This window comes from Crocodylus siamensis, chromosome 2 (genome assembly GCF_052110815.1).
Source record: "Crocodylus siamensis isolate JL-2025a chromosome 2, ASM5211081v1, whole genome shotgun sequence".
Classification (NCBI taxonomy): Eukaryota; Metazoa; Chordata; order Crocodylia; family Crocodylidae; genus Crocodylus; species Crocodylus siamensis.
Window position 1 is genome coordinate 49,478,728 of NC_143396.1, and position 25,742 is coordinate 49,504,469.

Genomic DNA, 25,742 nt, shown 5'->3' on the forward strand with positions numbered 1-25,742 from the left:
ACTCAGGAATAGCCTCAGCTACATTTTGAAAACTTCTCGCTTGCATGCATACATACATGTGTACATCTGCGGAACTTGGATTTTGAAAAGTGGAATGCAAGTGATGTGAGAAATCATCAAATACAACGTATTTTCTCCAGTTAAAGAGAAACTAGAGGCTTTACTAACATCCTAGCTCCCTAGTGCTATATTATTCAGTTTAAGATTGAAGCAAAAACAAATATAACTTAAGAGGGGACTGCATTAATTTGCTATTTCATTTCTCATGTCTTTAAAAAAAGACAGCAAACCAGACAAAAATAATTAGAAAATGTTTCATTATTCCCATAGTCATTAGAATTAAATGTTTTTCAGATTCATAAAACATAATTCAAGAGGCTTCTTGAGCATCTTGGCAGTACATCCAGTGCTTTACTGAAAGTTATTTCCACATCTGAGTAAATGCTCACCTAAGTTAATGTTTCCATACCTGAATTAATGTTTTCAGTTAGAGTTATAGTTTCATAGCTGTTAGGGGCTGGAGGGGACCTTACAGATCATCGGGCCTAGGCCCCCTGCACATGGGCAGGAAATACTGCTGGGATCAGATGATCCCAGCAAGTTGGGTGTCAAGATGCTTTTTGGAGATAGCCAGGGTGGGTGACTGTACCACTTCTGGGGGTAGCTTGTTCCAAACCCTCAGTACTCCACTTGTAAAGAAGTTTTTCCGTCTAGCCTGAAGCGATCCTCAATCAGCTTGTGCCAATATTTCTTGTCATCCACTGGGGGGCCTTGGTGAACAAATGCCCCCCCCAGTTAAAAACAGTCTGCAAGACCGTGAAATTTGGGCTACATTCCCAGGAGCAGCTATCAGAGAGAACTGCAGAAGAAACGATGGCTTGATTTGTGGAACATCAAGACCATTAAAAAAGGAGAGTGGGAATAAAGAGTTTGGAAGCAGTCAGGTAGATTACAACAAGCCATGAAATCAAGTGACTTCCTCACTGCTACCTGACTAGTACTGCTGCTGCCCCTGCCAGGCAGTTGGTTTTAAACTTTGGATGGACCAGCAGTCAGAGGGGTGTAACAGCGCCATTGTCCCCCTCATGCCCTGAATCTGCCCCTGCGCGCGCGCACACGCACACGCGCACACACGCGCGCACACACACACACACAGATGAACCACTGCATTATGTTATAGTACAATGCATATTTAAACCAAGAGAAGCATGGAAACTTAAATACCATAATTACTTGAATCTAAGATGACCCTGAATTTAAGATGATCCCCCAATAATTAGATCCTATATATGGAAACTTTGTAAATGTTTTATAATTTTCCATGTATAGAATCTAATTTATTGGTGGGCCATGTTTAATTAAACTTCCCCTTCCCCCCACTGCTGCATGGAGGCAGGCATTTGGGGACCAGATAGTATGGGGAGACCAAGCAGCTTGCTCTTTACTTGTGCTTGCCCTCTTGCCTGCCTTCTCTCTCCCCACATAGCTTCAGACTCCCTTTCCCCCTCTGCCTCCCCCCGCTATTGCTCTCATACTTGTTTCTTAGATGAGGGGCCTTCCCCACGTTAAATGAAGGGGATACCCTTGTCTTAGAATTGAGTGAATACAGTATATATTAATTTGTGTATGTAGTTGGTGCTATCTTTAATGCATTAAAGAGTGTTTTATGTTTGAAGCTTAATTTTTTTTACAGTTTTTTCTCTTTGATTCATTCCAGGGGTATAATTTTCACTGATATAAGAGGACAGATATCAGATATTAAATTATTACTATTACATGCACTACTATTACTTCTTTCATTTGCAGCTGGATTTACGTACGTTAATGGATCTTCTCAAAACTGTTCTAAACCTGAATGTTAAATACATAAATCAGATGTTTCCTGGTGGTCCTTCTACTCAGCAGTCCCTGATTTAAGAAGATGTTTAGATTAAATAATATCTACTAGCTTTTACTGTGAATGATAACTCTAAATCCAAGTTAAAATATTTTTTTCTTTGTCTTAAACAGTTGATGCTGGATTGCTGCCTTTGAGACTGCTTGAAGTGGGCATTTGTGCTATATTTATATTTTTTCACACTGTGTGGTCTCCCAGTTATTATAAAAAAAACCAAAGTAAACTTTTACAGTAGCATTCATTTTTAACTGTAGTATTCTTATTACATTTCTTTTCTTGCTGTAAAGGTCAAAGGTGGGGGGTGAGGAGGGAAACAGTTCTAGTCATGCAGTAGCTGTGCATTAAGTGGTTTTGGGAGTGAAGGGCTAGTTTCCTTCAAAACAACGTAAGTGCACAAAGTCTGGAGGCAGTGCTATTCTACAACACCTGAAGAGTGACAACGAATTTTTGAGGGTGTCTTGAAGTCCCAGTTGAAGATCACAACACGCAAATCCTATGATCCAGTATTTTAAAGGAATAGACATAAAAGGGTCATTTTTTCTCTGCAGCATTTTCTTCAGATAAAAGAAATAAAGCATTGCCATAGCAATTGATAAAAAGGACTAAAACCTGTGGTGCAGAACCCAGATTCTGAGTTGAATTTGTGTTAGTGACAGTACAATGTGATGTAAATTTCAGTTCTCCTGCTTGTCAGAAATTTCCACCCAGTTTCATAGCATTGTCATGGCCTCATTCCCTTCAAAGAAAGAAAGGTTCAAAATGGAGGGTAGAGTAGTTGTACCTTGTCCACTAACAAAAATAGAGATGCATTAGCTTTCATAAGCAACAGTTGAGTTCATCAGGTGCTGTCTTCTGCTGACGTCAGACTAACATGGCTAACTACCTCTCTGCTCAAGGGGCAAAATGCCATATACAGGCAGCCTTAAGAACAAAGCTTCACCTATTTCAGTCTATGTCTTCTTCCTCCGCATATATTTGGTGTACTTGAGCTGAGATGCATAGGGTGAACTCTCATTTGGATTAGGTCTTCATTATGCAGTCTTTCCTCAGTCATCTTCTCCACTAACATGACCCCTTTTTTTTGCCTTCTCTTCATCTTGTCCAAGGATTAAAAGAGGCAAGAAAAGTCAGAAAATTAAGGCCCAATTCATCAGACAGTCAAGGAGCAAGTTTCGCTTCCAGTTACTTCCAGAAGCGGTACAGGATGGGCATGGAGATTTCTAAATGGAATCTTAGTTTCTTCTAAGGCTGCATGGCTGCTTCTCAGTCTCCAAGGCTTGAGTGGCTGTAGCAGTAGTAAGGCACCCCTTTTCTAAGTTCAGATAGCATTGGGCATATGGTACTCATTTCAGGCACCTCCAAGACAATACAGTGGCTGAAAATACATGGCCAAGGGAGCAGCCCCTCCCCCAAAACATTGTCTTTCTATCTGTAAGCAATACAGTCTGTTCTTGATGTGCCAAGTTATAGCAAATAGGAAGAAAAATTAGTTGACAGTCAACTAAGCCAGTGTGCTTAAATAGTTTCATAGTTTCTAGGGTTGGAAGGGACCTGAGTAGATCATCTAGTCTGACCCCCCGCCATGGCAGGAAATAATACTGGGGTCAAATGACCCCAGCAAGATGTTCATCCAACTTCCTCTTAAAAACCCCCAGGGTAGGAGCCAGCACCACTTCTCTTGGAAGTTGGTTCCAGATCCTAGGCGCCCTGACCGTGAAGTAGCGTTTCCTGATATCTAGCCTAAACCTGCCCTCTGCCAGCTTGTGACCGTTATTCCTGGTCACTTCTGGCAGTGCACGGGGGAATAGTGACTCCCCCAATGCCTGCTGATCCCCCCTGACTAGTTTATAACAGGCCACTAGATCCCCCCTCTTCTCTTGTAGAGGCTGAACAGGTTTAGGTCCTGTAGCCTCTCCTCATGGGGCCTGCCCTGCTGTCCCCCGATCATGTGAGTGGCCCTCCTCTGGACCTCTCCATGTTGTCCACATCCCTCTTGAAGTGCGGCGCCCAGAACTGGACGCAGTACTCCAGCTGCAGCCTGACCAGTGTCGCACAGAGGGGGAGGATCACCTCTTTGGACCTGCTCAAGATGCATCTGTGGATGCATGACAAGGTGTGGTTGGCCTTCCTGACTGCCTCCCCACACTGCCAGCCCATGTTCATCTTGGAGTCAGTTATGACTCCAAGATCCTTTTCTGCCTCTGTGCTGACAAGAGGGGAGTTCCCCAACCTGTAGGTATAGTGCCGGTTGTTTCTCCCCAGGTGCATCACCTTGCACTTGTCAGATGCCTTCAAGGATAAGGACTCTATGCACATGCTACAGAGTATTCCTGGGATATAAGGACTTGCACTGGAGCCAGAAACCTGTTGAAGTTTATGTTAAGAAAATGTGAAGGGGCACTAATTTGCTAATTAACCTTAGAGAGGAAGGAGGACTTGACTGACATTTTATCCAAGCCCATGTCGAGAGCTAGCAACTAGGATGGGAGGATACCATTTGGGATGGACCTGATCCTTACTTATATCTCCCCAGCTTTTACTGCCTCAGTTGTGAGCTCAGGCAGCAAGCCACAATAGCAGGACATATTTAAACATTGATAATGTCATAAAGGGTAGGCCTTTATGAAGCAACAAGTATTCAATTCAGATTCGGTCGATTCGGGGGGACAGTGATTCAATTCAGTGATTCGAATCACTGTTTCGATTTGATTCAGTCAATTTGGAGATTTGGCTATAGACTATAGTGGAAAATCACTAAAATGTCTAGAACTTTGTCATTTTTATGCAGATTTGGATAAAAACAGGAGGGGTGGTAACTGCTTCTGAGGGCATGATGCCTGCCAAATTTCAAGGAGATAGATGCATAGGTTTCTGTGAAAGAACACCTCAAACTGTTGAAAGTAAAACTCATCACTTGTGTGTTAAGGCAGAGCAGGATGAATGCAGCAGGGATGGTAGCCCTTCATGCAGGCTAGAGGCCTGCCAGAGCAGTGCAGGGGTTTCGGTGAAAGTGCACCTCAAGATTCTGAAAGCAAATAAAAAAAAAAAAAAGCAAATAGGTACAGAGTGAGGAGTGTGGCACTCACTCCATCTGCATTTGGAGCTTGGGGAATCCCAGCTGTGGGAGGTTCACCTTCAGGAACACCAGCTGCTCCATCAAACCAGGATCCAAGGAGGTGGATGTCACAATGTCACCAGCAATGCTGAACATCCTCTTGCTTGGAACACTGGTCGGTAGACAGGACAGGTGTTCCTGGGCAATCGTGGCCACATCCTGCTAACACCTAGCTGTGAGTTGCTCAATAGGCCAAGGGGTCGCAGTGCAGCGGCTCCATGTCCTTGGTGAAATAGGCAGCCACCAAGGCCTCCGTGCTACTTGCCTGATGGTGGGGTCTGGTGATTCTGGACCCCAACATTGAAGCCATGTCCTTGGCCCACATTGGCAGGGGCTGTGGTGGAGAAGATTGGCTTGTGGTTGGAGTGCTGGCATGGGAAAGTGGATCCTCCCCTCTTCCATGTCCCCCTGTCTTCCATGTCCCCCCCCTTCTAGCTCCCTGACTCTGTTCACCACCATCTCTGTCCAGTGATCGAGGGTTTTGCTGCTGCAGACACTCCTCTTCATCCTCAGGTCGCACGTGCCCTCCACCGCGTGGACTATACTGGATTGCAACAGATCCAGCCATTTTTTGATGCCTCTGCTTATTGGAGATGGGGGCTTTGGAGCAAGAGGGGGACTTCTTTTTGGGCATGCTTCCATTGGTGCCAGACTGAGGAGGAACAAGGGCAAGGGGGTGCTGCCTCTTGAGATGCAGCAGCATTGCCATTGTGGCAAAGTGTTTCATGCCCTTGTCCTGGCTGATCTGCCTTTGGCAGTTGTGGAAGAAATCAAACTTCGCATTGTGGTTGACTCAGAACTGACAGAGCCAGCTTTTCTTTATTTAAGGCTATACTGTGATCACAGGGAGAATTCCATACAGCAAGGGGAATCACCCACCTCTCTGTTTCAAAGGATTTCTCAGACTCTCTAAGTTTACAAGCGTATTTATACTAAAGACAGAGAAAGAGATAAAAAATACACCTTGGAGAAACAAAATAATAGTAAATTACACAGAAACTTAGAAAGTTTACTTAAACAATTATCTATGCATAGGGCTATCCCAAGGCATGCAGGAATCCACAGAGCAAGATATCAAGATAGCCCAAGGAATGCAGGAATGCGGATTCCTTATCTCAGAACATTTGAATTAAGCAGTATCAGCACATCTGGTCTTTGTCTGCTTTTCTAGTCAAGTAAGCCAATTACTTCTACACAGTGCTGGCAGAAAGCATACCTGGGATCATTTGCGAACTCAAAATGATCCCACACTACACTACCCACCTGTTTCTGGGTTGAGGGTGGGGATCCTGTCTTATCCCCCTCCTCACCAGGCAGAGACGCAACAACAGGAGGAGCTGAGTCACCTGCCCCACAACCTCCCCCAAAGTGCTTTCTAGAGAAGGAGACCTGCCTCTAGAGGAACTTTGCAAGGTGTGGGGAGCACAAACTCAGATTCCTCCTCCTTCACCAGATTTTCCTTTGCTACGGCCCTCAGCTCCTCTGCTTCTAGATCCAGCTCCTCCTCTGGCACTGGAAGGCTTATGCTGGGACCTGAAATTGTGGTGGAGAATGTCATGCTGCTGCTGGTTAGTGGTGCAGGTGCAGGCACTGCTACCACCTCCTTGCTCCTACTAGCAGCAGAAGACTCATTGCTGCCAGGAAAGAGGGTGCATCTATGTTTGGGGTGGTGGGAACTTGCAGCTCTCCTCTGCCTCTTATCTCTCCCCTGCCAGCACCTGCCTTTCCAGCATGCTTTAGAATATTTGGTGTTCTGCAAAATGTGTGCGTGCATAATATATGTTGTGCTTTCCTGCACAGTGATGAGACGCTGTCAAGAAAAACACAGATTTCTTTTTGTGGGGGGGGAAGAATCAAGACCGGGGTGGGCAATTATTTTGGGTGGAGGGCTGCTTACTCAGTTTTGGCAGGCTGTCAAGGGCTGCATGGGTAGCCCCACCCCTTGACAGCCTGCCAAAACTGGGTAAGCAGCCCTCCCCCGATCACCATCTTGGGACCAGTGTCCCAATGTCTTAGGACCAATGTCCTAGGACCAGCACCAGTGGGGCCCAAAGCTGGGCACAGGCTGGTAGGGGTCTGTGGAGCTGGGCTGGGCTGTACCAGCAAAGGAGAGGGGGGAGCAGAGCCCCTGCCGGCTGGGACCCCATGCTCCTGCCACCCTGCTCTGGGCCCCACCGGCACTGGCCCCGGGACACAGGTGCAGGCCCCGTGCTCCTGCTCACTCCCAGTGCCCTCCAGCCCCATGGTACAGGCAGGGGACAGCGCACAGCCCTGACCCCCTGCTCACCGGCAGGGAAGAAGCTGGTGCTGAGTGTGGGGAAAAGTGTCCCTGCCCTGTGGCCGGCGCTCCCTGCTGCAGGTGCTTGCAGCCCATGCGGGGCTGCCTGGAGCAGGCACAGGCAGCCCCACACAGGCTGCAAGTGGCTACAGCACAGGGTGCTGGCTACAGCACAGGGTGCTGGCCACAGAGTGAGTGAAAGGCCACTTTTCCCCATGCTCAGCACCAGCTTGTAACCTGGCCCCACACCCAGCCTGGGCTCCGTGCTGGCTCCAGGTTCGCCCATCGGGGCTGCTTCAGATGACAGCAGCTGCGGCCCCCCCAGGATCCAGCCTACAGGCCATATTTTACCCACCCCTGATCAAGACAGACTAACAAGAACAAATAAGAGGATTTTGGGGGAAGAATAAGTTGAAAGGATTGGATAAGGATAACAATAGAGATTGTAGGAAAGGATCGGATTCAGCTTACAAGAAGAGAGACTAGATAACAAGCCAGAGCCTTTCAGACGCTGCTGCTCCAGGAGAGAGACAGCTCACAAAAGGCACAGATCACTTCAAACACAACTTTATATGTTGTTTCTACATCCCTCCCCCAGAGCACTGTAATTGGAAGGCAACTCAGGAAGATCACAGTCACTGGCCAGCTACGGATGTCAATATCAGAACAGTCTTTCTCCACCCTCTGTCTTTTCCATATATGGAATATCATCCCATCTCCCTCCCTCTTCTCAGTTTGCTGTTGGCTGTGAGCCTGCCGAATCTCTGAATCTTTCTGAATCGATTTGGAAGCTTCTAACAGGTCTCCCAATTCGGATTCAGAGATTTGACCGCCTAATCGGGCCGAATTCCCTCCTGATCAGATCAGCTACTGAAGCTTTGCACAGCCCTAATAAAGAGCTGCTTTTTATCTGTCATTCTGAACATCTTTTCCCTTCTTGCTGGCCAGCTATTTGCTTCCCATGTTCCTCCCATCCATCTAGCTCTTGTAAGTGCTTTACTTCTCTCCATGATCTCCTTCACCTGTGCATCTGGAACAGACACAAGTTCCTCCGGATTGTATTTCATTGTGTTTGTACAGTGCCTAAAACGTAGGAGCGAAAGTCTGATTTGCAGTTTTTAAGCATTACTAAATTTACTAATAGTAGTGTGCTAGGGAAATAAAAATATGGTTATAATATTTGCACAAACTTTGCTGTAGGTTAGGTGCTTAAAAAGCAGATCAGTCAGTACTATATTGTGCCTGTCCTTTAGAAGTTGGTGAAGTGGTAAGCCTAATTTGTTAATAGACTGAGGACTGTATTGTGCTGTGTTTTTCTTACAGGATTGCAAGGTTGTATTTTTGAACAATGAGTGCCTTTTAGATATTTGGAGAGTAAATATTCTTATGAAGAAAAGTGCTTGGTATTAGTCTTGTGTTTTATGTAATAAGTTGTGTGGATCTCTTTTCTAGTTTTGTTTTTCATGGGAGGGGAGGAAGAAAATATGAATATGTTTTAAATCACAGCACTTTAATAATTAATGCAGTGTAAATGGGTTTTTACTATATAACAGTATGTTTGGGGCTAGCAGTGACATCTTGTGCTGGCTGCCACAGGAGTCAAGAGAAATAGGCTTCTGAGTATCTGTGTTCCTGATGTACCCATGTGTTATCAAAGTATTTGAGCTGAGACCAAGCCATTTTCACAATATCTTACTAACCGACACCCCTGGTTTCCAGATCTCGCGTTCTGTTTGTTAGGATGGTTTCCAGCATATACCTATCTGATTCTCCTTATTCTTCAGGTGCAACCCTCTTATAGCCTTTATATTAGTAATGGGTGCTTGTACATGCCATGGGGATTTAATTCAGTTTAGTTCTCTCTAAAATGAAGTGGTGGGTTTTTAAAAACCCACCGGTTCAACTTAGGAAAATTAAACCAAAATAAACCCCTGTGACGTACACAAGGGTGGGGGCCTGATCCTTACCTGCCCCTCCGGTGGTGGGGGAGGGTGGAGGGGGTGAGATGCCAGCAGGCTCAGTGGTCCCTGAGCTGTGTAGGAGCCCAGTGCTTCCCTCTGCAGTGGTGTCCTCCCGGTGGCACCCAGCCTGGGCAGTCCCTGAGGGGGCACTGCAGCCGCAGAGGGATGCACGGCCCCTTTGCATTCATGGAGAGAAGCACCGGGCCCTCGCACAGCTCGGGCAAGCAGGCAGGCTTCGGGGAGAAAAAAACAAAACAAAAAAAGATCAGGCTCCTCACTGCTTCCCTTCATCCTCCCCAGCTCCTGAGCTGCGTGGGGCCCAGTGGTCCCTCCGCAGCTGTGGCGCCCATGCTGGATGCCAGTGGATGGGTGCTGCCTGGTGGACCTTGCCTTTGTAGAGGAAAGCACTGGGGTCCCCTGCAGCCTGAGCTGTGCGATCCAGTGGCAGCTTACCTGCCACCGCTGCTGCAGGAGAGGCAGGTAGGCTCCAGCACCCCTGCACCATACCCACTGCCTTCCCACTGTTTGAGATGCCTGGGAATGGCTGGCTTGCCCCTGGGGCAGAGCAGCAAGGTGGCAGGCGGGTGACTGAGTGTGCTGGTGGTGCACGGGGTGCTGAAAGTCCACCAAGCCCTGACCACTTTGGATTCCAGCGCCCTGTGCACTGTTGCACTTTGTTAGGTAGAAAATAAAAATACCTTGGAGGTGTTTTATCTTGTTGCATTATGAAGTCATTTAAAGCAGAATATGTCACTCAGTACAAACAGCAATGCCATTAAAGCAGTGCAGAAGGCCACTTAAGCCACTTTAAATGCCAATTTTATGGTATGTACAAAGGCCTATTGAGAGTAAAAGATTCCCAGTCTCTCCCTTCCCCTCAATTAAGTAGCTAATCTTCATCAGTTTTTAGGCCCCTGACTCCCTCGAATATCTATAAGAGTTGGCCAAATAAATGAGAATCTGTTTCTTAAGTGTCTTTTGAGATTCTGGGCTGAATGTCTACTGGCTGTATGAAATATTCCTCATTAGTTTGATTTGGAGTCTCTCTAAATACTTGAGGGTTTTTATTTGTCTTTTTGTATATTGAATTTGCAGAGTACCCTAACATCCGTTTTTCTTCCCTGCCTTTTTCTATTTTCTCTTCTTTCTTTTTTTTTTTTTAAAGTGGCTGATGGATTTTCTTTGCTGCATTGTTTTTTGTTTTTATTTCCTCTCCCCACATTGAGCTATTGAGAAAGAAACGTCTTCCTTGCTTTCTGCCTACGTGCTTTTATTATTTTATTGTCTCTTCTGCTGGGCACATGAAGGCAATGATATTGAAATGTCCTATCTGCAGGTGTTGTGGACAACTCCTGATTTTCCTTCAAGCCCTTCCCTTCTCTTTGCCTCCCTGAGTTTGTACCCTTTAAGGTCATGCAATTTCACGTTCTTTTGACCAGGGTTGGCATGTTGATGTAGCTGTGGTGGTCCAGGAAATGTACAAGAGGTAAGGGATATTTTTGTGTTGTCTTTTATTGGACCAAGTATTATGGTTGGGAGAGAAGTCAGACATGTCTTCTTTTGACCAATTTTTACTAGGAGGCTCCCTTCTCATCCTTTCTGAATTCTGATCCAGTTACTACAGCTCTCATTTTCCAGGGTTATACTTTGGTTCCAAAGTTAGGAGATTCTATGACGGGCAGGGTTCTTTGGGTAGATGTGATATCTGTTATTCGATCAACTGAGTAGTTTCTATGAGATTCTGTGAGGTGTCTCCATGAAGAGATTCTTCCTTTATTATCCTATTCCTTCCTGTATCTCCCTGTTATTGTGAAAACTTGTATAAGACGAGAGCCTACTGGCAGCCTGTTGGCAGAAACTGTTGGCAGTTGTCTGTACTTTTTCTGCTGCTCTCCCTTCTATTTTTTCTACCCTTTTATTTGCCTTTTCCACTATGTGTGTATTAAATTTTTTACTTCTTGTCTGCTTTCTAAGTTACTGCCTGGCAATGGGCAGAGCTTGGTATTGCCTTGTATTGTCTGTGCATGGTAGTTGTTTAACTCCATTGCCTCTTGCTGCAGATAGGGCTATAAATCTTTCAGCTAAAGAATCCTGTTGTAGGAGGAGAGGTAAGAACTAGACCAAACTGATCTACTAGTAAATTTTTTACCTCCTACCTTCACTAGTCCTGTATCTCTTTGCTCTCTTTTTTTGTTCTATTAAACTCATTTGTTGTTTTAATAAATATTTTGTAGCAGAACCAGACTGGGCAGTGATCCAGAGTACCAGAGATCTGGAACTGGAAGCGGTTGTTTCCCTTCTAGCTGTGAAATCACCTCAAAGCTCCTAAATCCTAGTAAACCCACATTTATGTGCAGATTTCCTGATAGAATATTTTTCTGTTGAAAGGTACTGACTGGGTCATGGAAAGTGAAACTTCTTGTGGAAATGCTGCCTTTACTAAAACTAATTTTTAACACAAGAATTGGGAAGCCTTTCAGTAGTGTAGAAACATGACATTTTGACCTTAACAGAACATTTCAGTTTACTATTCAAAATGGCCTTTCAGCTTGTTCATGTTACATTACAGAATCCTGCACTGAGGGCTACTTTGTCTCTCTTGCTGGTATAGGTCTTCCCCAGTATTAATTCCTTTTATGTCCACTTGTATGTAGGATTATATTCTGGGATGTTCAGTGATGAAACAATCGCTGACTTTTTAGAACATTAGTATTCATGGTCTTCAAAGAGTGGCTTCTGTCATCTTGCTTAACTATTGGCTTACCTGCTGAAATTGTGCCATAAAAAAAAAAAAAAAGTTACCTACAGGTGCCTTGGGTGTTTTGTGACTATGGCGTGTGAGACGGGTTAGAGTTGTTTGTTCTTCTGGATCTTTTTGGATGAATGATTGCTTGTGGATGCTGAGGGCTAGCTTTGATGGACCAGAAAATTCCTTCCTGTTGTATGTGCCTAATAAAAAAAAGAAAGAAAAATCCTATGTTGGAATGAAATGTATGGATTTCATCAGCATGAAATATCTTGTAGCATAGGGCCCCTGCATAGGACAAATCAGGTCAGTTGGTGGTTGATGCAGACAAAAAGGCAGAGCTCTTTAATGAGTTCTTTGCTTCAGCATTCCTTAATATTGACCAAGACAATTCCCCTACCTTGAGCATAGACAGATGTCCAAAAAGCACCAGACTGCCAAAGGTTAGTGCTGACTTAGTTAAAGAGCATTTGGAAGGGCTGGATGGGTACAAGTCAGCAAGCTCGGATAACCTCCATCCACAGGTGCTGAAGGAATTGGCCAGTGTCATTGCTGAGCTGCTGGTACAGCTGTTTGAGCTCTCATGGTGCTCTGGCGAGGTCCCTGAGGACTGGAAAAAGGCTAATGTGGTTCCCATTTTTAAGGAAGGGAGAAGGGAGGAGCTGGGTAACTTAGGCCAGTCAGTCTTACCTCTGTCCCTGGGAAAATACTCTATCCCTGGGAAAAAATCATCAAAGAGTGTATTTGTGAAAGCCCAGCAGGGGGAACGGTGCTGAAAGGAAACCAGGATGGTTTCGTCGCAAGTAGACCCTGCCTGACGAACCTTATAGTCTCTTATGACCAGGTCACACACTGCCTTGACAGGAGCGGGGGCTGATGTCATCTACCTGGATTTTAGGAAGGCCTTGGACATAGTTTCACATCCTATTCTCATAGGGAAGCTAACAGGCTGTGGAATGGATGCCTACACAGTCAGGTGGGTGGCTAACTGGCTTAGGGACCCCACCCAGAGAGTGGTGGTTGACGGGTCATTTTCAGCCTGGAAGAAGGTGGGCAGTGGGGTCCCTCAGGGTTCAGTCCTTGGGCTGGTATTATTTAATATCTTCATCAGTGATTTGGATGCGGGTGTGTTGAGCACCCTCTCCAAGTTCGCAGATGATACCAAATTATGGGGCAAAGTTAATGCACCAGAGGGCAGGGAGCAGTTACAGGATGACCTGGACAGATTAGACCAATGGGTGGAACATAATAGGATGTAATTCAACAAAGATAAATGTAAGGTACTCCACCTAGGAAGGAGGAATCACCAGCACACCTACAGGTTGGGGAATGTCCTCCCCAGCAGCTCAGAGACATCTTGGAGTCATAGTTGACTCCAAGATGAACATGGACCATCTGTGTAACGAGGCCATCAACAAAGCCAATTGGACCTTGTCGTGTATTAGCAGATGCATGACCAACAGATTGAGGGAGGTGATGCTTCCCCTCTATGTGGCATTGGTCAGGCCGCAGTTGGAGTACTGTGTCCAGTTTTGGGTGCTGCACTTCTAGAGGGACACGGAGGATCTGGAAAGGGTTCAGAGGAGGGCCACCCGCATGATTAATGGTCTCTGTGAAAGACCCTATGAGGAGAGTTTGAGATCTGGATCTCTTCAGCCTATACAAAAGACAACTGAGGGGTGACCTTGTGGCTGCCTATAAATTTATCAGGGGAGGACAGCAGGGAATTGGGGATGCACTGTTTACCAGATCGCCCCAGGGAGTAACTAGGAATAATGGGTGCAAACTAGTGGAGAGTAGATTTAGGTTAGGCATTAGGAAGAATTTTTTTACAATAAGGGTGGTCAGAGTCTGGAATGGGCTTCCAAGAGAGGTGGTCCTATCACCAAACTTGGAGGTCTTGAAGAGGAGGCCTGACAATCACTTGGCTAGGGTTGTCTGACCTCAGTCCTCTTTCCTGCCAGGGGCAGGGGGTCGGACATGATGATCTATTTGGTCCCTTCTGACTCTGTAATCTATGAAATCTATGACCAGCCTGAATTGCAAAATTTCTAGACTTTCATTTTGCAGGGTTTTAATTTTTTAAATTTTATTTCTAGAGTAGAATAGATTTCCAAATTACAGTAATTTGCCACTATGAAAAAACCTTCACACCTAGTAGTGCTTACTGGGAAGTAATGGCCAATCATTTAGAAGGTGGTTGGGTGTTATACTTGACACAGCATCCTGACATTATGTAGGTGTCTGTTGTGCATTGCCCACCACCTTGTGATTTACCGTACGTATATAACCTCAGGCCTGCCAATACATTTGTCAAAAGCATGTTCCATGAAGTTGCTGGTCTTACTGGCAGTATTTATTGTAAGGACAAGGTGAATATTTTGTTTTGCACTTGTGAAAAGTAAAAGGGCTGAGGTGGGCCAAATTCAAGCTGCTGGCCTTTGCATCCAATCAGAAATTACTATGGCGAGAGCCTGCCTGCTGTGAATATTTGATTCACATGGGTGTACAATATCTCGTGAGTTAGCACCGCTGCTGTTTGACTCTATAGTGACTTTACAGGGTGCGTATTCTAAAGAACTATGCATTTCCATTTCCTGCAGGAACAGGGATTTTGTAATTCATCTGGTCACACTGTGTGTGGGAAAATTTTATCATAACAGAGCACATTAAGTGGAGAGCCTGTTTTTTACCTCATGAAAGTGAAATATGACTGTTGAATTTCACTTGTTAAAGCTTGTGATGTTTCATATACAGGTTGAACCTTTCCAGTCTGAACTAAGCATCAGTCTAGCACAACTTTTACACCAGCAACTTGAATGTGTAATCTTTATAAGCAATATAGGTTTACTAACAGCAAGCCCAATGACTTCTGTCAGGCATGCGTTGGATTTGTTGCTTCTTACTTGCAGTGCATCATATATCTGTATCCTGTGTTTGTCGCTGTTCTGAAATATTTGTCTTCAATGAGCTGCCAGTTTTTATAACTTGTGTAGGTTTATAAATAGTAAGTATCTGCTTAGTTTAACATCCAGTGAGTTGGCAAATGAAGAAAGCTTAACCCTTAACTTTACTTTTCCTCTTTATTTCAGGAGACAAATGACAAGAGGATGTTGTCTTGATTGAAATGATTCTATTTTGTCTCATAAATAGAAAACAAAAGTAACTAGCAGGATTTAAATACTGTTGTTTTATAGGCGCATATAGCCTGATCAAACGATTGTTTTTTAACCTATGCTAATACCCCATTTGTGACTTTACCTTCCTGTGAATGATGATCAGTTAGTCAATCTCCTCCAAATGCACTAAATTAATTGTACGTTGCTGTTCATATTGAAACTGTTAAAAATACATTTTCTAATTCTCCTACGTATGTTTGCAACATTTTACTTAGCTTCTAGATATTTTTATACTTAAGAGGATTTAAAAAAGAAAATGCATCTTTCCCCATTTTAGTACCCATCTGTGTTAAACCTACAGGTGTTTGTGACTTAAAAAGAGTATGCATTTAACATCTTCATTTGATGTTTTAAAAATAGTTATATTTTAAGCTGCACTTTGGAGCACCTCTAGTTATATAGGGAAGCAATATCTCTCTCAGAAGGTGAAGAAATCAAATGACTTGGTCATTAAAAGTTCTTACAATTCAGAGATAAAACCTTCATTTCTTGACTCTTTTCTTTCATGTTCTTCAGCAGATTCAATTTAAGAAAACCAATAGCTGTAACATTGAGTAGAGCTGAGCCAAATCAGGAAAGAGGTCCATACAGTTGGAAATGCTACGAAGCAGGATATACATTTAGATACTGTTTAAAGGCAAATGTTACTTGTATGGGGGGCAGCCACTACAATGACATACACAAAACAAGCTGTAGAACTGATGGTGGATCTTTGTGATGTTGAAACTTAACCATTAATAAGCGAACTGAGAAACCTATTCACAGCGGCCACCAAACAGCCATTGTTGGTCATTGGTGGCATAGGTTGGACTGGAATGTCTCACCTTCAGGTGAGGGCACTGTTCAAAATCCCCAAAGGTATCTCACCCTTTCATTGTTTCCCATTAAGTTAGTATATCTGTTCTATATACAGCTACTCCTTGCTTAATGTCCTAGTTACATTCTTGAAAAATGCAACTTTAAGCGAAAGGATGTTAAATGAATCCAATTACGTCACAATACTTACCTACTAACAGGTGACGGCCAGACAACGTTATAACTGAACATTGCACAACTTTAAACAAGATTGTTCTTTAATAGATCAGTGACGTAATAACAAGACAATGTTAACCAGAACAACATTAAGTGAGGAGTATCTGTATTGTTGTAAAAGTTTGATTTTTTTTTTTAAATGCTGTTACATTTTTATTATATTTGAACACTGTGCCACCCACCACTTGGAAATGCACAATACTGTTTAAAAGGCAAGACACAGTATTATTCACATTTGAGTTAGAAGTACTGTGGAAAAACTAATGGAAATTACAAAACAGATTGGAATTTTACAAGCGTCTTTTCATGCCACGAATGTCTCTCAGAGTCAGACTCTTTCCTGCAAGTGCTGATCCTTCTACCCCTGGCTGCCCTGGGAGGTATTAGTTGTGGAGGGAAACCTGGACCTCTCTAAATTTTGGAGCCCAGATTTTGTAATGTAGTTGGTAAAACCAGCTTCATGTTTACCCATGTTGGCATCCTAAATATTCAGCCAATTAACTTGTTGATCACTGTACTCTGGAAAAAAATAAAAATGTTTTTGTGCTTAGTTGTAGATTTTCCCCAGGAATGTAAGCACAGGTGCAACCAAATATGACAGTTTTGAGAACTCTAATATATAATTGCTTCCCCTCACAGAGCAGTAGATGAGGAGGGCTTTAGGGCAAGGTGAAAAGTTGTCTCCTCTTCTGTCTCCCCATACATTTTTGCTGTTCTTCCCCTTTAGCTTATTTTTGAAATTCAAGATGCTTCTCTAATGATTGGGCACACCTTATGGCCTCACTATTTCCCTCCAGCTAGTTGGGTGACAAGTCATCTTAATGTACAGAAGAGATGAGGGTTTAGATTAAGTAATTCTTTCAGTCTTTAACCCCATATCCAACCTTCAGTCACCCACTCAAACCCCTTTGGATTTTCCTGATGTTCTGCTACAGCTGCTCCTTTGTCTACAATGACTTTAGAGGTGTATTTCTGGCTTAGTTTAATCAGTACTAATCCATGTATGCTCACTTTCATTTTGGTTGGAAAAGGTTTGTATGTATTGGTTTAAGATAAAATAAAACGAGCCTCTCAAGTCTCCATAAGAGTGTATATCCCTGAATGAACACTGGTTTAATTAGATTGGTGCAGTTTTTACTTAACTACCAATGATTTGCATCCCTGTGATAGTGTCCTTGATCTCTCCTGTTCTCCTCCTGGGGCACATTGTTCTTTATGAGGATCAGCTCTTTAGTACAAAAAGGTCCTAAGTTTGTCATGAAAAAGTCCAGTGCTCTGTGGTTTATGCCTAAGAATGTCTAGAAAGAGTGTTCTTGTGGACACTTTTGGACTTGTTATTTATTACATGGAGATCTAAGGTTTCAGAGTAATGGACTCAGTGAGCTGGGTGGTCCCTTCCAATCCTATGGTGTCTTTCCTTGTTTGTTGCAGTTTTATACCTTGACACCTCTGAAGAAGAAGGGCTTAGCTCTCTCCTCCTAATCTTTGTTTACCTGAGGAAGGAGGAAAGGGCTAATTATACTAACAAGGAGCAGTTAACAATATACAAATCATACAAGCATGCTGTAAATCAATATCATACACAAAATAGTGATTTACTGTTACATACCTTCTCTTCTTGGTTGCTTCAAGACTGAACATTAGACAGGTACTATGCAATGTGCTAAAGGGTTGCAAGCAGTTGACAACCTATTTGGAAATTAACAGCAGTTTTGTGTGTGGACATATATTGCTGTTTGATTCCTGCAAAAGAGAACTACTTGAACTATTTTTTGTTACAGATTTTTCTTTTTAAATGAAGTATGCAGGTTTTTTCCCCTCTGGAAATGTCAAAGAGAGATTTTTATAATGCTTTTATAATGCCTAGACTTGGTGGGTTAAGCCACTGGGAATTATCCATTCATTTAGGTCAGCCAGAGTGCCAGGGGTTGATTCATTGAGAGAATTTCCTGTGTTAAAGAAGAGTTGAATTTTGTTTGTCTAATTTCAGGACAATATCATCTTATTCTTAAGAGGCTGCAAGGAGCTGGGTCTTAAAGAATCTCAACTTTTTGATCCAGGAGATCTTCAAGATGCATCAAATAGAGTAACAGTCAAGTAAGTATAACAGCAGTTTGTATTTAAAGCTTTAGAGTGTCTATACACATGTTGGATTGCATTCTAATTAGAACGCATCAGAGCGGACTCGATTTATTGAGTCTGTTCCTCATTCTAATTAGAATGCTTCCGCGTGGCCTCATCATCATATGTGTAAGACCCTGCAGGTGATGTGAGGTGTTTTAATTAGAGTGGCTCTCTGGGAATGGCTTTAATTGAAACACCCCTCCCTACCTGCCCCGAGCACATATATAGGCAGTCTTAATGCCATGGTTATATGCAGTTTAATTGTAGGCATTACAAAATGAACTAAAAGGTATATGAATATCAGCATCTACATAAAGCTAACATAGGAACTAAGCTTGCAGAATGCATGGTGTTGTCAAGATTAGACCATCTTGTTCAAAACTAGCTGCTTCCTCTGAGAGGGAATTTTTTCTTTATTGTCTGTCAGATTGAACAGAATGCTTTAAAATCCCATTTTACTTTAGACAAAAATAAACTAACTGTTAACAAACAATCTAGAATGATAACATTTTCTTGTCTGTTTAATTAGTGAGCTGTGTGGGCTGAAAAAAGGCCTTGCCATTTCAATTAAACTGTTTTCAAGATGTTTTATGAGACACTGATCAGTAATTTTGAACAACTGATAGAAGCCTCCACAGTCTCTGCAGAAAAAGGTGTAGACAGTTCATTTTCTGATGAGAACAATATATTGTAGAATAATCTTACCAAGTTTTTCATTTGGGCATGAGACTTCTTGTGTAAACTATGAGAATGAAAAGTAATACTCAGCCAGAGCAATACATTACAACATGAAAGATTTTCCTGAAGCATGTAATGTGGCACACAGATGCTAAGAACTTTGGCAGGCAAAGCTATTCTGCTGAATTGTTAAGAAAATCATTTACATTTGATCAACGGTGGTAATTTTATGGCCACTGTTTATTATAAAGTGCATCTAATCCTTGGCTATCAGTGTTTATCCACAAAATCTCTGTGAAATTAGAAAATATTAATCCCATATTACAGATGGAGAACTGAGGCATAGAGTGAGTGAGTGACTTGTTCAAGCTCTCCCCACACAATCTGAGACAGCACAAATTTTAGCCTGGGTTATTCAAATCCCAGGATGCTTCCATAACAATTGGGCAGTTGTTCCTTTCAAAGATCATCCCATCAAGACAGACTAGGGCAATGAGAGCACTAAAAACAAACAAGAATTTCCTGTCATTTACAGCAGAGGAGATCAAGGTTTCTGGTTTTTCCATTTTCATGAAATTGGTGTTTTGCCCACAGCTGTCTAGAGCACTCTTTGATGCCTGGGGATTGATCAGATGCAATATTCAAAACGTATTGCTTTATAGACAAAGAAATGCTGTTGAGTTGAGTGAAGGGCTTTGCTTTGCTTCACTTAACTGCAAAGGTTATTTTAACTAAATCTTATTCAGATGTATCCATGTTAGCACAATAGTTTCCATAGTTTTCTAAATTTCAGGAGTTCTCCATTTCTACCTCCTTTTTACAGTAGAAGCTAGTAGGCTTGAGAGCACCCAAGTGCTATCCAGACAAATTCAGGTTTTCAAAATTAAAACTAGAGGTTGGAGTGGCACAGGCCATGGCTCTGTGGGAGCCCACCACAGAGGGCAGTGAGGGACTTGAGGTGGGGACTGCCTATGTATGCAGTGCTGGGGAGAAGATCTGCCCATGTGCACAGTGCAGTGGGGTAGGTATGATCCAGAGGTGCTTGCTGATGTGGCCTGTGCAACATGCAGCCCCCAGCTGCTTCAAAGTTAGACAGCCCTGAGTTAAACCAAAAGGATGCAACTGTGGAGACCAGGGAAAACCCACACTTAAGCACAATGGTAGATTGATTTGGCATGGCTCACTCATGACACCCTTCAAGCAAGGCAGCTGTAGAAATCAGCCAATATCCCTGCACTCTCCAAGTTAATGGTGGGCAACTGAGCTAGATATGGAAGCCAAATTCATTACTCTTTCAATGAAAAATGTCCATAGCTGTCTTCTGTAAACTAAACGTCAAAACAAGGAACATGCCTCTGTCTGCTGTGAGTTTCAGTGATTATTATAGCAATAATTATAGCAATGATGGCGAGAATTCAATGTTACAAAAATAAACCTATGGCATCACTACACATAACTAAGATAAAAGTGTATTTTTAGTTTTTAGGTATCTTTCTTATGTGTTCTAAGCGAAGTATGCCCTATTTAGTCCAATTTTTAGATTATCCAGCTACAAAATACATGATCTAATGCTTTAAAGATTTTCACAGTTGATTACTTATACTTTCTTTTCCAGTGCATTTTTAGTATGAAAAAATATGAACACCATTTAGCTTTCTTAGCATATATGTGCCACAAGTTTTGGGATCAAGAAAAATTATTTGAATGTTTTTCATTTTCTGGGCTTTCAATATTCCCATAAATGTAAGACCTTTTCGATTTGTTTTTTCTCCAGAGAGAAAATGTACTCAGTTGACTTAATAGAGTATTTAATGGAGTTAGTGCTTATTACCAACCTGGGGACAGTCTCCGCTTAATGCATGCCACTTTTATTTGTTTGTACAACATTCAAACAAGATCCATTTCTCTAGGTTCTATTCTACAAAAATTTCTTTCTCCAGCATAAATTAAAGCTGAGGTATAGTTTGTGTTTGTACAACCAACTTCATACTTTACAATTCCTAACTTAAACCTTCCAGCCGTGTTGAGGAAATCTAGCCCAGGAGTATATTGGCTTAGTGTGAAAACTGCTCTCCTCTTTGCACATTCTAAATACATTTTCTGCTTTAGGAATTTACATCTTACAATAGAGGAGAAGTAGAGAAGACTGTTTTTGCAGGGTCTTCTTACTGTTTCATCTCTCTCTCTCTTTTTCTGCATGTTCACTTTCCTATTGAGACTTGCTGTATTTAAATCTGGAGCTGAATTCTTCCTTGACCTTTGCGTATGTAGTTCCTTCCTATGTATTTCATACTACAGGGCAGAAATTAATCCTTGAATTATTATAGAGTAGATTTCAGGACTTAGGCCTCCTTTTCCCCAAATCAGCAGCTCTGTATAAATGAAATACTCTTGGCAGTGGCTTACATTACTGAGGGACTGCTGCAAACCTATTTTTCTTTTACAGGGAAAGCATTCTAATTTAGTGATTGTGGTCATGGCGGCAAAATAATCCAGCATTATCAACTAATAAATAAGTGCACCACATCATCTTAGTTTTCCTGTTTCCAACCAGAAGCATCCTGTAGGCCTATGCTGAGGAAACACGTGATCTGCTGCATATATGCTCTTGGAAAGTGTCTGCTTTCTGATTTTCCACCCTCCCCCCCCCCCCTTTTTTTTCTTTCTTATTGCATGCAGGAATATTGACTATAGCAGGAAACTGAAAAATGTAAGTAAATAATTTGCATTACTTTCCTCTCAGGATAAACCTGAGTTTATATTAAATGAAAATTTAGACTGTAGAAGTTAAAATGCTGGGTTTTCTGTAAAGTTCTACGCTATCTAATTTACAAAATCTAGGCAACATCTTTGCAAAAACAAATAGAACTGCTTTGTTTCTAATTACAATAAGAACATAAACTTCTGTCTGTCCAGTTTTAACTAGCCACTCTGGCTGACATGCATCAAAAACTACACTGTTTTGACCTTAGCATAAAATGGACGAAAGTAAAGCTATACAAAGTATTTCAAGAATATATGCATATAAGCCAGACTGTGTTCTTTGTATGTAGCTATAAATTGCTGAGCACTAATTTCCCATTAGACTTCCTAGCTTTCTCATTGAATTTCCAAGCAACATGCACTTTTAAAGGCAGAGTGGGCAGTTCTGTTTAATCTTGATTTCTTGCTGATTTAAATTGGTGGCAGTAGTAATAATTCTGTAATTGCAGAATAAAGAAGAAATGCCTGAACTTTGTTAATCCTAGAGTTAGTTATTTCTAAAGCCAAACAAACCTTCTGGCTCTTCTGTCAGCTGTTAACTACTGCAAATTCAATTTGTCTTTGGCTGACATCCCTCGCTAGAGACTGTAAGGAAATGCCAAGACTGTCTCCTAATAATTTTTCAAGCCAGTAATCATGGCTACAGGTAAATATGCACAATTATTTTATATTATTTCTCTGGTCATCAGCAGAGAAGTAGCTTCCTCTTCAAGCATATTAAGATACAATATCTCAGTTCAGTGACATTTTGGGTGTCTGTTTTGAGGAAATTAGCTAAAAGTTTTTTGTATAAATGTGTTGTTTTTACAAGCAAGACAGCTTTGTTTTGGGAAGCATCTTTCTTTGTAATGAAGAAATTTCCAATGCATCTTCCTATGTTGTAGGTCAAAATTGCCTATTAATGTGACACTGGAAAGATATTTTTCATCCCCAGATGAAGAAGCGGGGAGGAGATAATCCTGGCATATAAACAAAAATAGCATAAACTTCCTTGCAACATTGGGCAGGAAAACGAACTGGACAGCCCTCCTGGCTGCTAACACCATTTTGTCTGCAAGTGTTTTCATTTAACTTGTTAACAAGAGTGATTTTTCCATGACTTGGTTATGTACTGAGAAATGCTGGGCTGGAAAACTTTGTCTGGACTCTTCCTTTTTTTTTTTTCTTTTTTTTTTCTTGTCAGGAAAAAAATCTGGTTTAAAAAAATCAAAGTTTTCATGTGATTTTACCTATTTAGATGACATTTCCACCATTCTTTTTCTAAGTAAAGAAAAAAATTAGGGGGAAATTCCACTTTGAATTTTTTTATTTTGCATTATTTTATAACACGCATTATTTCATGCTTGTGATGCAGTATACTATCATAGTATTGTGACAATACATTTGAAATCTAATACTTAATATTATTTAACTTACTGTTTCAAATTCATTATTCATTAGTACTGATTAAAACAAGGGGAGGAGGCAATGACGGAGTATCCCAGGGGTCTGTCCTGGGTCTGCTACTGTATTTTGTCTTCATTAATGATCCAGACTAGAAGATAGGATTAAGTGTATACTTTAACAAATTTGCAGGTGGTATCAAGGTGGGTGGAGTTGCAGATGTTTTGAAGAATAGGATTAGGAATGACCTGGATCAATGGGAGAGATGGTCTGAAATTAATCAAATGAAATTGAAGGACAGGTGCAAAGTCCTTGACTTTAAGATAGACCAGTTGCATTTACAGACAGGGGAACAGCTGGCAAGGTTGAAGTACTGCAGAAAAGGACCTGGGGGTGAGAGTGGACCATAAACTTAATATAAGTAAATAGTGTGTTCTTTTTGGCAAGAAGTCAATAGTAAGCTGAATGGTATGAGCTGGTACATTGCTTACAAGTCAAGGGAAGTGATTCTTTCACTCTCAGCACTAGTGAAATGTTACCTAGAGTAGTGTATCCACATTTGGGCACCATTCTTTAGGAGCATGGATGCTCAACCACCAGGCTGTGGGCCAGATCTGACCTGCAGCACTATGTTATCCAGCTTGTGGGACTCCCCATGGGCCTGGAAATTTGGCTGCATGTTCTTCTGCTAAATTTCCAAACCCACAAGGAGCCTCAGGTCCTATACTTGACTCTAGTGCATAAGGCCAAGTGGGGATGGTACAGGGCCCCAGGGCACAATCCCAGTGTGGGGAGCTGGAAGATGGGTGGTGCTGGACCTACAGGACCCAATCCCAGCATGTGGGGGGGGGGGAACTAGGCACCAGGCCCCTGGGATCCAATCCCAGTGCATAGGAAGAGGGAATGGGTAGTGCTGGGCCCCCAGGACCCAATATCAGCACAGGGCAGGGAGCAGGCAGTGTGAAGCCCCAATGCCCAATCCATCCCGGAGACAGGCCCTATGACACTTACCTGACCTGTGGGGCCAAAAGGTTGAGTGTCACTGTTTGAGGGATGTGGACAAATTGGAAAGAATCAAGTGGAGAACAAAAATCATTCTGGGCAAGGTGACTTGTGAGAGAAGGTTGGACTGGAAACTGGGGCTATTTAGTCTGGTGAAATGAAGGAGGGATTTGATAAGTCTTCGTATACCTAATGGGTAGTTATGCAGAGAATCATGATAAACAATTTTGTGGGCTGCAGGCAACTGGACAAGTTGCCTGCAGTTTTCATTGCTTAAAATGAGCAAAGAAAATTTAAGTTGGTTATTGGGGAAAAACTCATTGTGAGGTGATTAAGCATTAGAACAGGTTGCCCTGGAGGTTGTGGAATTCCCAGCACTGGAAGTTTTTAAGAACAGGTTAGACTAGTGATTGTCAACCTTTTTAGACTCAAAGCATCCCTTGTTAGATTCAAGGCACCCCTTAGGCTTCACTTTCTTTTTAACTATGGAAAAGAATGAAGCAGTTATTTTGTTGGAAAGAAACTCAGAAAGAGAACACTTTTAACTATGGAATCCTATTTGAAATCTCTGCATTTATCTTATGAAACATGTATGGGTGTTTGCACTCCTAACAGTACTAATGTTGTGCTTCAATCTTAGCAGCCTAGGCACTCCCCAGTTCCAGGGTTCACTGGGCTAGACAAATGCTGGGATGGTTTAGTTAAGGATGATGAAGCAGAAGGTTGGACTATATGACCTCCTGAGGCCCCTTCCAGCCTCACTTTCCTGTGATTCTACTAAACTAATCTTGTGTGAATCAAGCTGTCATGTGTGTTGGAATTAAACAGATGAAAATGTCATGGGAAAAAAATGTAAAAATAATAGCAACTTGCATTATTAGAAAGTGGTTCTTTTAGAGCTCTCTTCACTTAGCACATTTGAGAGTGCTGCAGTTTTTTACCAGTGAAATTTATGTCTGCTACCTTTTTCCAGCCAGGTATTACATGATACTCAATTTTTATACATTTTTCATTAAGCTGTAATCTGTTGCACCAAATTCTCTAGTATTATTTTACCTTTGATAAATGCCTCATATTTACTTTTAATTATTGACAGATCTGTCCTTATGTAAAACTTGGAACTCAGATCTCTAATAGATCCTCAACCCTGCCAGTTATTCTGTGTAATTTGGAATTAATTAGAGATACTTAGGAAAAGTAAATTAAGGAAAGTAATTGGGTACATGGCTTCAATTAAAGCTTATTAACTTCTGCAGGTATTAGTCACCATTTATTGGCTGGGGAAAGCAGCAAACAGTTGCACTTCGTATAATGGAGCAGCACTGAACCTGAGGGAATTTGAAGGATTGCTGGCACAGATGAGAAAGGTAATTCTTGTTCATTTTGGGGAATGCACATTAGCTTTTCATTGGTTAAAGATTCATGTCACAAAAGTTCTGTTTAGTGTCCGTTATTGTGGAAGTAGAGTAGGAATGGTGGGCTATTGAATGAGTTCCTAAGTAACGTTTTAGAAGTACTAAAACGTTAATACATATTGGCAGGTGATTTTTACTGGTAGGATTAAAAGTGCAGCAGTTGCCAACA

At 42.2% G+C, this 25,742-nt stretch overlaps 1 protein-coding gene across 9 annotated transcripts in view; it reads left to right on the forward strand.

Moving 5' to 3' along the window:
• LIMCH1 (LIM and calponin homology domains 1) overlaps nt 1–25,742 on the forward strand; it is a 314,049-nt gene that overhangs the window by 192,138 nt on the left and 96,169 nt on the right. For 8 of the 9 annotated variants that reach the window (XM_090035832.1, XM_090035833.1, XM_090035834.1 and 5 more), the window contains exons 4-6: nt 18,199–18,305; nt 21,690–21,720; nt 25,415–25,525. In XM_090035832.1, coding sequence (XP_089891958.1) covers nt 18,199–18,305; nt 21,690–21,720; nt 25,415–25,525 — 249 coding nt within the window. Of the gene's footprint in view, nt 1–18,198; nt 18,306–21,689; nt 21,721–25,414; nt 25,526–25,742 lie in introns of those variants that run through there. The other variant, XM_090035838.1, reaches the window with a different exon arrangement.